This window comes from Ostrinia furnacalis, unplaced genomic scaffold (genome assembly GCF_004193835.3).
Source record: "Ostrinia furnacalis isolate ACB-3 unplaced genomic scaffold, ASM419383v2 OfSCF0260, whole genome shotgun sequence".
In the NCBI taxonomy this organism is placed as follows: Eukaryota; Metazoa; Arthropoda; class Insecta; order Lepidoptera; family Crambidae; genus Ostrinia; species Ostrinia furnacalis.
This window is the reverse complement of record NW_021130499.1, coordinates 187553-202304: the sequence shown is the minus strand read 5'-3', so window position 1 is coordinate 202304 and position 14752 is coordinate 187553. Positions and strand designations below refer to the sequence as shown.

Below are 14752 nucleotides of genomic sequence, written 5' to 3'. Positions count from 1 at the left end.
CTTTCTGGTTGTAAAAATTGAAATTAACAAGTCAGGAATTTCAAAATCTAAAACCACAAATTAACACTAATTAAACCTATTGTGAATCAAACTTTTACACTTTTCAATTTAAAAATGCTGATGAAATATGCACCGCGATTCTAAAATCAAACAGCGCCATCTATACGCTGTACATAAAAACACAATATAAGAGGTCGCCACAATCCATTTCACACTTTACACCCACGCAAATGCTGTTTATTTTATTGCGTTTTAGTATCAAATGAATCCACCGCACTTTACTACTCTGTCGTCGATGCGGGCGTCTCCCTCATACATTATTTATTTATATAGGACGCAAGATTTGCATTCCTCGAGTTTATTGAACAAGTTTTATATCTTGTCATACAATATTAAAGATTAAGGCAAGTCTAAAGAATACATTTGGGGTGAGGTGTTTTGGGGAAGTTCGCAGAATTTGACGTTGATATCGGGGAGTTTACGTTTTAATAAAACCTTGATGTGTTGTGGGAAGATGTAGCGTAATTTTTGGGGGGAAACACGGGTGCTTAGTTAAATTTACTACGCTTAGTTACTTCCGTGATGGGATGAAGTTTGGTGTATTTTGGAGTAAAAATTAATGCGAACATTGTGGATGAAATGCAACGTCATTTTAGAGAGAAAAGACGCCATTTTTCACGTGGCTAAAATTGGGCCGCAGCTTTTGTCATTTGACATGTTTCATGTCGACAAATGACAGTCGCATCACAACATGTTATCTATATCAACATGTTAGGACACGTAAAAGTACTTGTTTTTAAAGATATACAACAGTTTTTCTAACCGCTAAGTACACAGCACTAAAACCCAATTCCAAACAAACGTAATAAAACAACAAAAAGTACTGTTTTCAAGAGAATTCAATTAAATAAGCCTTTACAGAAACGCGAGAGAAAATATTGTTTCTATTTTTCTTATGTTCAGAGATATAATATGAAATTCTTAAGGCTTTGTACGACTGAATTGCGCGGCTCGTGACGTCGTGACGTTTAATATAGCATTTTTCTAGTTTTGTATAAAAATATTGGAATTGGAACCTCTAGGAGTACTTTTACCGCTATTTCTGTATCTCTTTGAGGCAAAGCAATACATGAAAAAGCTTTGAATGCATCCTGAAGAATATTAATGCATTCGTGCACGTGATTTAGAATAAGAAATAGTATTTCTCATCTTATTTTTTTTGCGTTTTTTTCCTCCCGTGCAAAAAGCCTGTCGTGGCGATTATTTTAGATTAAGTTCATGGGTGTAACATTCGAAAAGTACTTGTATTTTATAGATATTGTATACTATACAGACTATCTAAAATTATTTATCATGCCACAGCAAACGCAACGTCATACACATTCTCATTTATTTGGAAGGCATTACTTATAAAACATACGCGGAATATACGTGGTGATATTCCGCAGAAAGACAAAAAAAATCTACTGAATATGTAACCGCTAGCCCCGCAGAATACTAAAAATTAACCAAAAAGGGGGGAAACTGGAAACACGAAGGCAATTTTTTGTTTACATTAAAAATCCTACTCCCACGATGCATTAGCTTAATACGTGACGTCATAAAACTGGAGATGTTGCCAGCCGTGAAAAATATGTGCTCACTGTCCTACATGTCCTCATGAATTTTAACTTTGCAAGAGCCGCAGTTTCAGTTCTAACAGCCAGCTAAACGTGATATAGTTACTGTTCTTGATAAGTAAAATTTACTTTCTGTGGATAAAATTATTTAAAAAATATATGATTGCCTTTTTGGCATTTTAAGTAGACGCTATTAGCTTCTTTTATGCAAAATTTTGTCGAAACTTAATTGAAACTGGAAGCTGGGATATTGGAGATTTTAAAAAATCTATTGATTTTATAATGAAATCATGCTAGATTGTTTTAATTTTAATAATTCTACGTTCTTTATTCATTCTAGTGTATTTTGAACTAGCTGTTATATCTGGGCTATGTAAGAGTGGCGGCCTGTTTTGAATAATGCACGGGTGGCAACACCGACGATCACACAACAAATAGACTTCCATTTCACCTTACATTAAAATGTAAAGACGTGAATATTCGATCCAATACTATATTTTTACACGAACACGTTTCAAAATAATGTACTCGTATGTTAGTATTGTGTGGCGTGCCAACGGTGGCACATTGAGTTTTAACAATTGTGATTTTATGTGTCTTTTGCAACAAAGAATATCTCCCTCTCTCTCTTATAGTGTAATCAGACTAAATACCCAGTCTCATGTACGTACACGAATATTTACTTTGCCTCCCACAGAAAATTTCTCACATTTTAGTTACGCAAGATAACGGAGGTATTAGTCCAAATGTGTCCCAGTCCAGCACTGAATTTTAAAAAGCTTTATTCCCTCCAAAATTCACCGCCATTTTCATCTTAGAATTAAACATTATGGTCCAAAAATGCCGGTTTTTAACGAAACAAAACCTATTACGTTACGGCTTCATCCGCTCGAAATTGTCTATGGTGCAAATGACAAAACCAGATAAAATTCTGTAACTGCCAGTATCGTTTGCAAAAAAGAGGGAAAATCTTTGTATAAAAACAACTTCAATGATTTAATCTTATGTCATTTGCCATTAATTATTTTTTGAATTTAGAAAAACTAGCTTTCTGTTGATGTAAGAATTTTCTCAATAAGAGCAAAAGAAGGAACTTAACCCACGCTATACTCATTATGATTATGTGAGGTAGGTGGTAAGGTACTTCAATTTTGGGCATCATCATCACCCTATTCAGAATGCTGTTTTTTTTTTCAGTGTTTATTCTTCATAGTCATGTGAAAAATAGTTTTCCTTTTAAATGTCTCTTTGTAAGATCAATAGTGTTGTTACCTTTCCACGAACAAAGATAGATGCAAATGACAACAGTGTGATAGCTTCACTCTTTCAACAAAGGACAATAAGGTCCGAATCGATCGACGTCTATGTAAATAGTAACAATCCTACTAGAAAGGTATCCAGGGATAATGTACGATGGCCTTGCCCTTTGGGCAGATGTGTTTGATTGCTCGTGTCACGAAGGGCCGGGATAAATATACTTAAGGCTCTTTAAAGGGATAGGTTTGGATGTGGTGGGAAATTCTAATCTATTGTAAAAAGAAAAGTTTGGATTACTCTTTCAGTTTTACAATTTAATTCACTGACAAAGAAAAAGATACGCAACTTCATGTCAAAATTCGTCATGTGACACAAGTACATTTACCTTCTGCTTGATAAAAAGTTACACACGCGTTGAACGCTAGTTTAAAATGGCATTTTCATACTTAACGTCACTTTCAACTAGTTTTCAACACGCGTGTAACTTTTATTAGTAAGGTGTTATTAATATGGTCAATAGGTCTAGAATGCGCGCCACAATAAACTTTTATCAAGGCATTTTATCGATAATGCACGATAAGCCCATACATTTGTCGTGTAAAATTGTCGATAAGATTATATCATGGCCTGGTTGGAGTGGATAATAGTCAGCTTCTATAGAACTTTGCTTTTTAAACTGTTTTTTTCTAATATAAAGCTGTGTGTGAGACTTTCGTATCACGAACAAGTGCTATTTATTAAAATATATTTCTCTTAACACTTGCACGTCTTGCCGGCTTAAGTGACTCCACCCCATCTGTTTCCTCTCATAGACAAGGGCCCTTTTGTTCTATTCGTTTATCTCTGAAGATTGCGCCTCTCTTTTATGTTTCACTCCTTTGGAGCACTAATTGACAAATGAAATGATATTTCCAATGTCACATTTTCCTTAGCAACTAAAACAGAAATGGGTGTCCTTGGATATTTTTTTACACTGCACTATCTAGTCCCAAACTAAGCAAGCTTTGTACACCAAACAACGGATTAATGAACATAGGTACCTACTTTAGTTACATTAATGCAATATTATTGGCAAAAAACATGAAAATGTAATGGTATTTCAAAATGCTACCTAGTGATAAACTTACAATAGAAAATGAACAACTTTTGCGTTTGGTTAACACGTTTCCAGTAAGTTGCAGTTGCAACAGAAGTCGGTGCCACATGAGGGTCGTAACTTTACTATCCTGCCGCAAAGAAAAGGGTTAAATCCGAAAAGTCGATTCGCTATACTTTTCGCACGTGTTTTGCTATTTCAGTATTTAGTTATTTACTCGTTGGGTTGGGTTGTATTGATGATCAAACTATTCACTGAAGATGCCTCTGAAACAAAGAAAGTTCAATTGAAATACATCCAATTGATTTAATCTAAAATCGCTTGCCCTTAAGCCGTTAATCATTACAGAATGACGCAAAAAAATGTACATTCAGACTTTCTTAGCACTTTTCCCTTCAACTTTGCTCAAACGTTCTGTTATGAGCCTCAGAGNTCAAGCGCTACAATTTTTGTTTACAAAAAGTTGAAATAAGTTAGAAATAAAATTCGCCACGAAGGTGACGATGAGAACCGTGGCGATGAGAAATAGCCACGTACACAACCGGTTTTCAGGTCAGCCTGTAAAATTTACGGCTTGACACATCATTACAGACTATTGTGATGGGAATTGTCTCTTCATAGGCAAACCCGATTGTAAATGAGTGTTTATTGTCTGTTAGGGAAAATGAGAGATACCTTCATGACTGTTTTTAGTGAACTTTTATAATTTATAAATATTTCATATTTAAATGTATGTGGCACTCTGTACAGTACACAATAGTAACGTAAGTTGTAGAGCCCGGCTAAAAAAGGTGATCTATCAATAAAACTCAATCAACGGTTACATTATTTGCGTAGCTTTAAACGAAATAAATCTAATCACTGTTCATATTTTTAGAAAGTACTAGCGGCCGCCCCGCGACTTCGTACGCGTGGATCCTGTTTTACCCCCTTTTCCCGAATTTTCTTTGCTATAAACCTCACGGAGCCCGAGACCTTTCCAACGAATGCAAAACCGTGGAAATCGGTTCGTGCGTTCTGGAGTTATACTATAACTGGCACATTGACAGTTTCAATATGGGAAATATGTCAAAACTGGCGATTTATTCTGAGATTAATATTTACTCTTGTTTGGTCGAATCCACCCTTAATCATAATAATCATTACTGAAACCAAATTATGTAACCTTGCGTACTTAAACAATCCAGTTTCAGAGTTTCTGATCATTTTCAAATAACATTACAGTAACAACGTAACCGTAATTATCCCTAAGGAGTATCCTACCTTTATAATCTACATAGTATGTAAAGCATCCGTTCCTGGTTTTATTGGCTTTGAATTTGGAACTAAACGGAGTGAAAACGGTACCCTTGGGGATACTCCACTCCACTTCACTTCACCTCAGCTTTCTGCAGAACTAACCTGGGAATTCCTATCATTCTGCCACTAATAGGCCGTTATGATAGAGCTGAAACGGTTGGGAATGGGAAAACAATTATGAAAATCAGTTTTCCCGTGGTGAATGCCGAAGCTTTTTGATTAATCTGGGAACTGACAAAAATCAAGTAATTAAACCTTGTACTCGTTTTTTTTGGATTATAACTATTAAAAAGCTGAATGAATTTAGTAAAGAATGCAGGGAGGTAAATAGTTGATCTTAGAGAGGAACTTACACTATATTTTTTCTCAAATATAACTAAGCACATAAACGGTGTAAATTAGGTAATAATTTTGTTAATTAGTGTCGCCTTTATTGCCTAACAGAGTTTATCAAATCATAGCTAGTATTATTTATGCTCTCTGAGTGCTCTTTAGGCTACTGATGGTAAACAATACTTCGTATTTAAGAAAATATACCATTGAAATATCTTCCTTAGTCAGATCGAAATTTAATTATATTCAGTCAATCCTATCGATCGAGCGGTTTAACATTTGCTTGAATCAAAGGCTCAACCCACTCAAAGGGGCTGACTTGACAAGCTCTCTGCAATTCGTAAACATAGTCAACAAAGGTACAGTCGATAGCACATCAAAATATACACGTTAATTGCAAAATAGCCCCTTTTGTAACCACATAAAACCTCAGTATTTGAAATGAAAAAATGAAAATGAAAAAGTATTTATTTAAATAAGCACAAGCTACATTTTGCATTACAAAAGAATAAAAGCAAGATGATGATGTGAATGATAATCCCACATGGCTTACAACAAACAGATAATATGGATTGCAGACCGTTTATGTTTTAAAAAAAAATGTATGTAGTTACGTTTTTTTATCTAAAATCTTTATTTAGTTTAAGACTAGGTGATGTCACAGTAAACAGGATGTATTCTTATTACAATATTTTATAATCTCCTCTTCATTAGTGCGAGTACTTAGTTTACTGTAATTGCTAACCTAAGTTTATGAGGGGAAATAAATGATTTATTTATTTTATGATTTATATTACTTAGAAATCTATGCTATAACGTACTCTCTAGGCTTCAATAGGTACTGAAAATCTCTGTATGTTCTCCAATTTCCCCTGTCATACGAGCCTATTCTCGATCATACTTAGTACTTGATAACTAATTGACCTAGCTAAGGGGATTATGTACACCTCTTCTACTTGACAACTAGGATTAAGTCTGGTGCAGCGTGTCTATTTACTATTTTATGGAATCTAGTTAATGCATAAAGTAAACAATAAGTAGGTACCTAGATTGATTATTGTTAACTTAAAAAAGAATTTTCTCACATAAATGAGAGTAGGTAGTAGTAGTTGTCTTATCGATTTTAGTTTTTAAAATGGTAGTGACGACGCATATTAAATTTCATGTTGATATCTACTTGGCCCAAAGGTTGACTGAAAGAGAACGCCAAATTGCAAATAAAAAATATTTTAGGTTATGATAACTTAGGTAGTACTAATTCTTATTGCTTATTTATTATCTTATAGGTATGCTAACATAAGCATGTACAACAGAACTATTTTTAATATTCTTTGCAACATCAAAACCTAATACATAAAACTACGCAAAGTAGTCAGAACCACACCAAAACAGAGAAAAATTATCTAAGTATTTTAGTTCCCAAACAAAAACCAATTAAACTTATAAGTGGACAACTAACGTTGTAATAGTTGGGTATAATTACTATTTTTCTTTCCACGTTCTCGTAATGACACCTTTAAATACTTACTGCTAAAAGACCCGCTATTAGGGAGTGCTCACACTTTGATAACATCTAAACGTTTTTCACGTAAGCACTAATTATTTGTAAAGGTGTGTCCACGCTGTGATGTACCATGTACGCTGTTTAGATTTCTTTTTACCCGACTGCGCCAGAAGGAGGGTTATTTATTTATTGACTTAGGGATTCTTGCCTGAAAAATTTTATTCATTTATTTTACAAATAGTGGACTTCATGATAAAAGCATTCTCCTCCAAAATGCCATTTTTTTTGTGCAAAGTTACGTAGTTTAATAAAAAGGTTCAAAATGTATTTTTTGGAGATATGAAAAACTTTAAGTTCGGCATATTGATGAAAGTTTACAGTTAAAGTTTTCAGCAATCAACCTATACCTACTTAGATCCCTTACTTACACGTTGTTCACGAATATAATTATGTATTTATACCATCGCTTTATCAAGGTATCTTTATCAATCTAAGTTTTATCAATGTAATCTTTGGTATTCGTCTCTATTTTACCGCCATATTTAGCTTAAAATTTTATTATTTTATTTATTTATTGACAAAGATCTACCAACAACACATCTTTACAAACAAGTAATCGATGCAATGATGACAAGACCAAAAGATGTGTCAATTTTATTTCCATGAAAATGAAAGTACTAAAATTTTAAAGCACAGTTTAAACGAGCCCTAACACCAACGAGCTAGTGCGGTGACACGATTAGAGCATGTCAAGGCCCCGCTATGCAGATATCGATGTCGCAGATCGATGGACTAGTGACGTGCCCGATGACACCTCCGTTGAAATATTCATCGGTGCTCGCGAGACTGTACACTTTATTTCTAATTCATATGCAAGTTTGCCTTCGGATAATGCGCGGCTCGCTTTAAAATCGATGTATTTTGTAGTCTTTACAAGCTGTGATTACAAGTTACTGGTTGATAATTCTTAGTAAACTTATACTCATGTACCTAGTCGGTAACAATAGGAGTAACTATCTAAGATTTGTTTACTTTTGAAACATAAGAAAATAAAATAAAAATGTTAAAACTTTAAGTTCGTGCAACTTTTTTTAAGTAGGTATATTTTTTACTTAAAAAGTTGTTCTCTGAAATTGCTCTATTTATTTTGCTCTATTTAAACGAGTGAATCAATATTTATCTGTGAACTGTGATCAACGTTCTAACAGGTGAAAATATCGTAAAAAATGGGCAAAAAATATTGACAGCAAAATAATTGAATTCGCATCTGTATTTATAAAATGAACAATAACATTCAATATAAAACTTAATTCTTCGAATTTTAATTAGCTAACTTAGAAATATGCAAACAATTTATCAGTAAAATTATTTACCATTAAATAGGAAACTACTTCTACTAAAAAGGAACTATAAATTGAATTAACAGAAATTTCCTATAGCTTAGTGCAATTTTCATTAGGCCGTCCTTTGAATATTATTTACAATTTTCTTGGTTGTAAAAGATTTCCTTGGCGCATTCATGATGAAGCCATTTCAACCGGTCTCATAACTGAATTGATTGGAAAGAAATCATATTATTCTAGTTATTTCTTTACTGGGACTTTAAGAGCTGTGGAATTAAATTCTCAAATGCATTTGTACTGCTGCCCTACAAATTAATAAAAAAACTTCCACTGGCAAATCAACTCGAGAATTTTAAATTTACTTTTCCCGACTCTACATCAAAGGTTTCTTTTAACCACAACGAGGAAACTCTTGGCCTGTATTTTACCTGACTAGACTGACGCCCGTATTCACAAACATTTACTATAAGGTCTCACTGTGCGTCCAGCACAGGGTAACACACGAACCAATCACAGAGCTCTGTTCAACGCTGCACGTTCGATTTGCTGCTTCACTTAAGCAAGCATGGTATGTAAATACGGGCATTAGACTTAAGTAGTTAGACTGTGATAGCCTACTCTACAATTAGGCACTTAAATGCTATGTTTAAGTAAGTGTCACACAACACATATTTGTGACATTATGTTGTAGATGTTTTCATCTGATAACTTAATGTCAAACTAAAGCTGGGTTGCACCATCTTACTTTAACTTTAACAAACGTCAAAACTCCATACAAAAATACCGGTTGCAAACATGGTTATAGTCACGGTTAATAAGGTGGTGCATCTTAGCCCTAGTGACCCACAATAGACGTCAATCTCGGATAACTACCTTTTTGTATAAATTTCGCTATTTTTACTGCAACCTATAAAAATCAAAATGGGATGTTGGCTCTCCCATCAAAACACAAAGGTAATTGCATAAAGTTATCGTTGGAAAATTCATAGTGGAGTTTGTTAGTTTTTCCGAAGCAGACAATATTGAAAAGTAATCGGCGTTCACGTGAACAACGTGAACAAAGCGTGCCAATCGACACCGCGGCGTCCATTTATCACGCCGAAGCGCGGTGAAGTGCCGACGAACGGGCTTTTGGAAGTGCTACTGTTGAGGTGTGATTTGGATCTTTTGAAAGAATACCTAATGAAAGGGGGTGATGGAAGACGACGATGATTCGCGTGAACGTTTGTTTTGGAAAAAAATATTACGATACCAGAAATGTCGCTGAATAAAATATAATTTTAACGACGATAACCGGTGATTTATTTTAACTGATACAAGATATCTAACGATTGATAAATCAGCCCTTAGAACGGTAGAATTTCCGTTATTAAGGCTGGATTGCACCATCTTACTTTAACTTTAACAAACGTCAAAATTCTGTCAAACTCCATACAAAAAACACCGGTTATCGTCATAGTTACCGTTAAAGTTAGGTGGTGCAACTCAGCCTAAGCGTTTAATACAATCTCGATTGCAAGTAACATACTTACAAAAGAAAATTCCCATACTACGGCTGAGTTGCACCATCTTAATTTAACTTTGACAAAAGTAAAAAATCTGTCAAATTCCATACAAAAAACACCGGTTTACCGTTATAGTTACGGTCAAAGTTAAGTGGTGCAACTCAGCCTTAAACTGTCAATGTGCCAAACTTATTCTTCAGTTAAGAGTAGGCGCACACCGTTGATTTTTAGTTGGCCGATAGTTGTGCCCGATTTTAATTTGTATGAAGAATCGCCCAAATCGAATCAGCGTAGTGTGCGCACTCCCATACATGCCCATACTGATCAGCAGCCCGACTAAACTATCGGCCGACGAAAAATCAACGGTGTGCACCTACTCTAAAAGTTATCCGACGATTTAAAAATCAGCCCTATGTCTACATTTTTTCTGCCGAAAATAGAGTCTATTGTAAAAGGTTATTGGACTTTCAACCATTGTCAATCTCGAGGAACAAAGCTTGTCAATCGCAGTTGGAACAATGAAGTAGTACCTAAATTGAGCCGGGCTTTTGGGGAAAGGTTAATAATTCACTCAGGTGTTCAATAATTTCAATATACATATTTTTTTATAGAAAATTGTATTAAGATTGTTATAAGAATCGACAAAAGTGAAATTAGCGGTCCTCGATAAAATGCAATATCATATCACAATTATTACTACTATTCTGTTTATTAAGTTGGAAGATTGCTTGCAGAATACAATACTCTATTAGTTTTAATAGTTTAATTCTACATTAATTTATACCATCAGTAGGACCTCTATTGTCTGTCCCTAGTCTTCCTTTTGCCTACAATTTTAAGTTTCGTTACAGCACCTTACAAATTCTTGCAAATAGCAGTCACATGCTATCTCTCCAGCTCATTTGTTCGTGCTCCGTCGTACCACGAGCAGGTGAATGGTTTCCGCGATAGTGGATACTGCGGGTAGAATGCACTTTGGAAACACGATTATGGCGGTGTGTGGTCATTTTGTCTACCCTCATAGATAGAGAAGTAAACGTGGTAGTTTTTAAAATACTTTTAAAAATTAAATATTGAAAAGAATTAAGGAAGAAATAGTACTTGTTAGGGAGTTATCATACAACTTTGATTTGATTATCTATTACCAACAATCTCATCGTATAGAAGATGACAGTAAAATATCGTTATTTTTTAATACATATGGGCTGACTGTAGAAATGTAGACAATATTCAAGATCATAAAGTTACGTATCTAATCGAATTGTAAAATTTATTGTCAACTAGCTTTCCGCCCGCTGCTACTCCCGCGTGGAATTTTGTCTGTCGCAGAAAAACTTTATCGCGTGCGTCCTTGTTTCAAAAACCGGGATAAAAACTATCCTATGTCCTTTCCTGGGACTCAAAGTACTTCTATGCCAAATTTCATCAAAATCGGTTCTGTGGTTTAGGCGTGAAAGCAAGACAGACAAACAGACAGAGTTACTTTCGCATTTATAATATTAGTATAGAAGTATAAGATTGGGTAGCGAGCGAAATCAAAATAACGACGTTCACAGTCGCATTTTTTAAATTACTTTAGAAAACTCTTTACTAGAAACTGAAGCAAACATTACTCGTAAGCGATCGAAGCACTGGTATCGGCAGTCCATCACGCAAAAACCTCAGTTTGCTCAGCACAAAGAGCGGCCCATTCAGCTATCGCACGGAAGCTATTATCGCGCCGACCTGCATCGCTTACAAATACTGTGGCTATGCTCCAAGTATTTGTAGAGATATTAAGATACATCAACTGTGTACTTACCATGAGTTTACGTTAGGTGTGCTCGCTAGCAACTGCGTAAAAAAAATGTTGACGCACTCGCTTGCGAGCACACTTAACGTAATCTCATGGTAAGCACACTGGTTTTCTTCTGAGGGCACGTTATTTAGAGACGATATAGGTACGTCACATTCACCTTTTTATATAATAATTAGTAATTTGTATTGCACGTCACATTTACTGGTTTTTAACCTCTGTAGGGCATGCTGAAAATTTATTGATTTTCGAACTTATGCTTAGTACGTAAGGTTCAAATCAGTGGCAAGATAGGTATGGGACAGGACCCTATAAATGATAAACAAACATTACTGGCTACTATGCAGAATGTAGAGGACAAGAAAGTGGTTGAATGAGCTATCAGTGAGACTGAAAGTGACTGAAACTGAGAAACTGGAAAAATAGTTATTCAAATCCTAAGAGGCAACAAACTAAAGTGAAGGGAATAGTGAGTGATACGTGGTTTCCTAAAGTTAATGTAAAATTCAGCGACTAAATAGTTACTACAAGTATTTGAAGTATTTCAAGGCAAAAGTCCCTTTTCAACTTTTCAATGCCATGAAAACGTGTGGTCACCAACCGCAAGCCAGCCGCAGAATAATGCACCTAATACACAAAGTGGCAAGGTCGGATTTACATGGACTTAATTCCTCATAGCACGCGAGCTGTTGTGATTTTTGGGGGGATGATGAAGCAAGGTTTTACTTACTGATTTATTGACTTACAGTGGCTCGTCTAGTCGACTACTTTGGCTTCGAGCAGCTATAATATGGAGACGGCATTGATGATTCGGCAATAATATGACGTCATGGCCATATTTTGATAGTGTAATGTGTATTTTGGTATGGTCAATCTTTACATTCATCATCATTTTAGCCATGACGTCCACTGCTAAATATAGGTCTAATCCAATGACTTCCATAATGACCGGTTGGCAGCGGCCATGCGGCTGCATCCAGCGTCTTCGGTCCATTACATTATTTAATATGTACATAGTAATGCTAAGTTTGAAAATACAGCAAACTTATTGAAGGTTTCGGGAAGAGTCTGGATATGGACAACTCAACACCGTTTGTTGTGAAATCCTTGGGGAGTCTTGTCCAGCAGTGGTCGTCGTTAGGTTGAAAAGGGAAGGAAGGAGTGACGTGAAGCATAATAAGGCTACTATTCTTCGTTTTATGTTCGCTAGATTGTAAAATAATGGGGATGGGCAACATGAACGTAAGATGTTTTGAAAATACTCAAAATCATTTGTTGCAGGTTCCTTAAAACATGGCAGGGAAAGCATGTCTAGTCTAACGACTGACGACATGAATCAGCAGCAAAAAAGCTTTATAAAAGCTGTATAAACTGCGAACAGAATGCTTACATCTCGTTTTGTTTCGGAACCGAGGCGGAAACAAAACGCAGATGAATGAGCAACCGTTGGTTGAAATTGCAACGTGCATTATGCTGGGAAAAACTGAATACAATGGCTTTAGTAAAAATTTCACTTGCTACGAGAAAAATAAACAAGACTGCTAAGATGGAGACGGAAGTTGGAAGTCTAAGATGCAAAGAATCGCTTTTATAATTTTCTGAAGGTACATAGTAACAAATCTACGCCTTATTCTATTTCAGAATATTAATCTATTTAATAACCCACAAGGTGGACCCCGCAAGGTGGACCGACGACCTCATAAAGATAGCGGGAAGGCGCTGGATGCAGGCCGCCACCAACCGGCCATTGTGGAAATCATTCAAGGAGGCCTATGCTCAGCAGTGGACGCCCTATGGCTGAAATTATGATGGCGATGATGATGTGTGCCTTTCAACGAAGAAGTAGGTAATATTTACACAATAAACAAAACTTTTTAAAATAATGCTGGAAAGCACTTGAGTAAACTTGATGTAATAAAAATATCGGAACTTAAAATTTTGGGTTTAACCGTACCCACACATGTGTGACTAAAAGTTTGCTAATAACCTAAAGCTGTATAACCTGCATTTATGCAGCTAAAACTCAGCAAATTACAGCCTTGTGCGCCGTCCGTAACTATTAGATGCAATTATGATAGCAAGGGATCTATTACTGAACCGATTTATTACTATCCTTAACGACCGCGTGTAACTGCACTGCGATCGGTTCACACATAACCGGCCTTCACCCAGTTTCTATTGTGTAAGGAATATCTAAGAGGAATATCTTTGCGTCATGACCTCAGATTGCCCGATAAAAAGAGTTTTATGAGCCGAAATCACGACAGAAGGATTCGGTAGACTGGGGGAATCTTCGGCTTGTGATTTTTCGATGAAGTAACTATTATAAATGAACTGAGTCAAGAAAAAATGCACATTTAATGCGATGCGAATGAGAATGCAAAAGTGTTAAAATTACATTTAATGAAATTAAATTAAATAGTTTATTCAGTACATAGGCCCTTTATAGGGCACTTATACACGTCCTAACTATAGCTTGCCCTTAAATATCTTAATTTCAATACGGTGACAAATATTATTATGTTCATTAGTAAGTTTGTTCATCAGGTATGATATGATCATCAATTCATTTGGAATCCTACTTTCACCGATCTTAACAATGTCCACATCAGATTCTACTTTAGAGCTTGTTCCGAAGACATCCCGTTTTTTGTTGGAACCGTCTTTTGTAGGATCCTGCATTACTGAATCCCGCAAAACTGAATTGCTGTAGGAACGAGCCCTTATACTCACGTGAATTTTTTTACTTAGAACAAATTATATTATGTGGCACAATTATAAGTTTAAGAATTAAATAAATACCTACCCATATTTTCACAATGAATATGTTTTTCCAACATAAATTCCATACCCGTGATTTCCATCACAAAGGACTTTTCATATTTCACACAAAGTCCCAACTGCATTTTATGTCGTGTCCCACCATGCCCGTCAACGGAAACCTATTCATAATGGAATTTTCATAAAACATACATCTATGGAATAACTTTTATGTTTTTGT

At 35.5% G+C, this 14752-nt stretch overlaps 1 protein-coding gene across 1 annotated transcript in view; it reads left to right on the top strand.

Moving 5' to 3' along the window:
* The window catches only part of LOC114357912 (uncharacterized), a 77429-nt gene extending 66506 nt beyond the window's left edge, over positions 1–10923 (top strand). The window contains exon 5 of the mRNA XM_028311718.1: positions 10808–10923. Within this exon, the coding sequence (XP_028167519.1) occupies positions 10808–10923 (116 nt within the window). The remainder of the gene's footprint in view (positions 1–10807) is intronic.
* The last annotated feature ends 3829 nt before the right edge of the window (positions 10924–14752 follow it).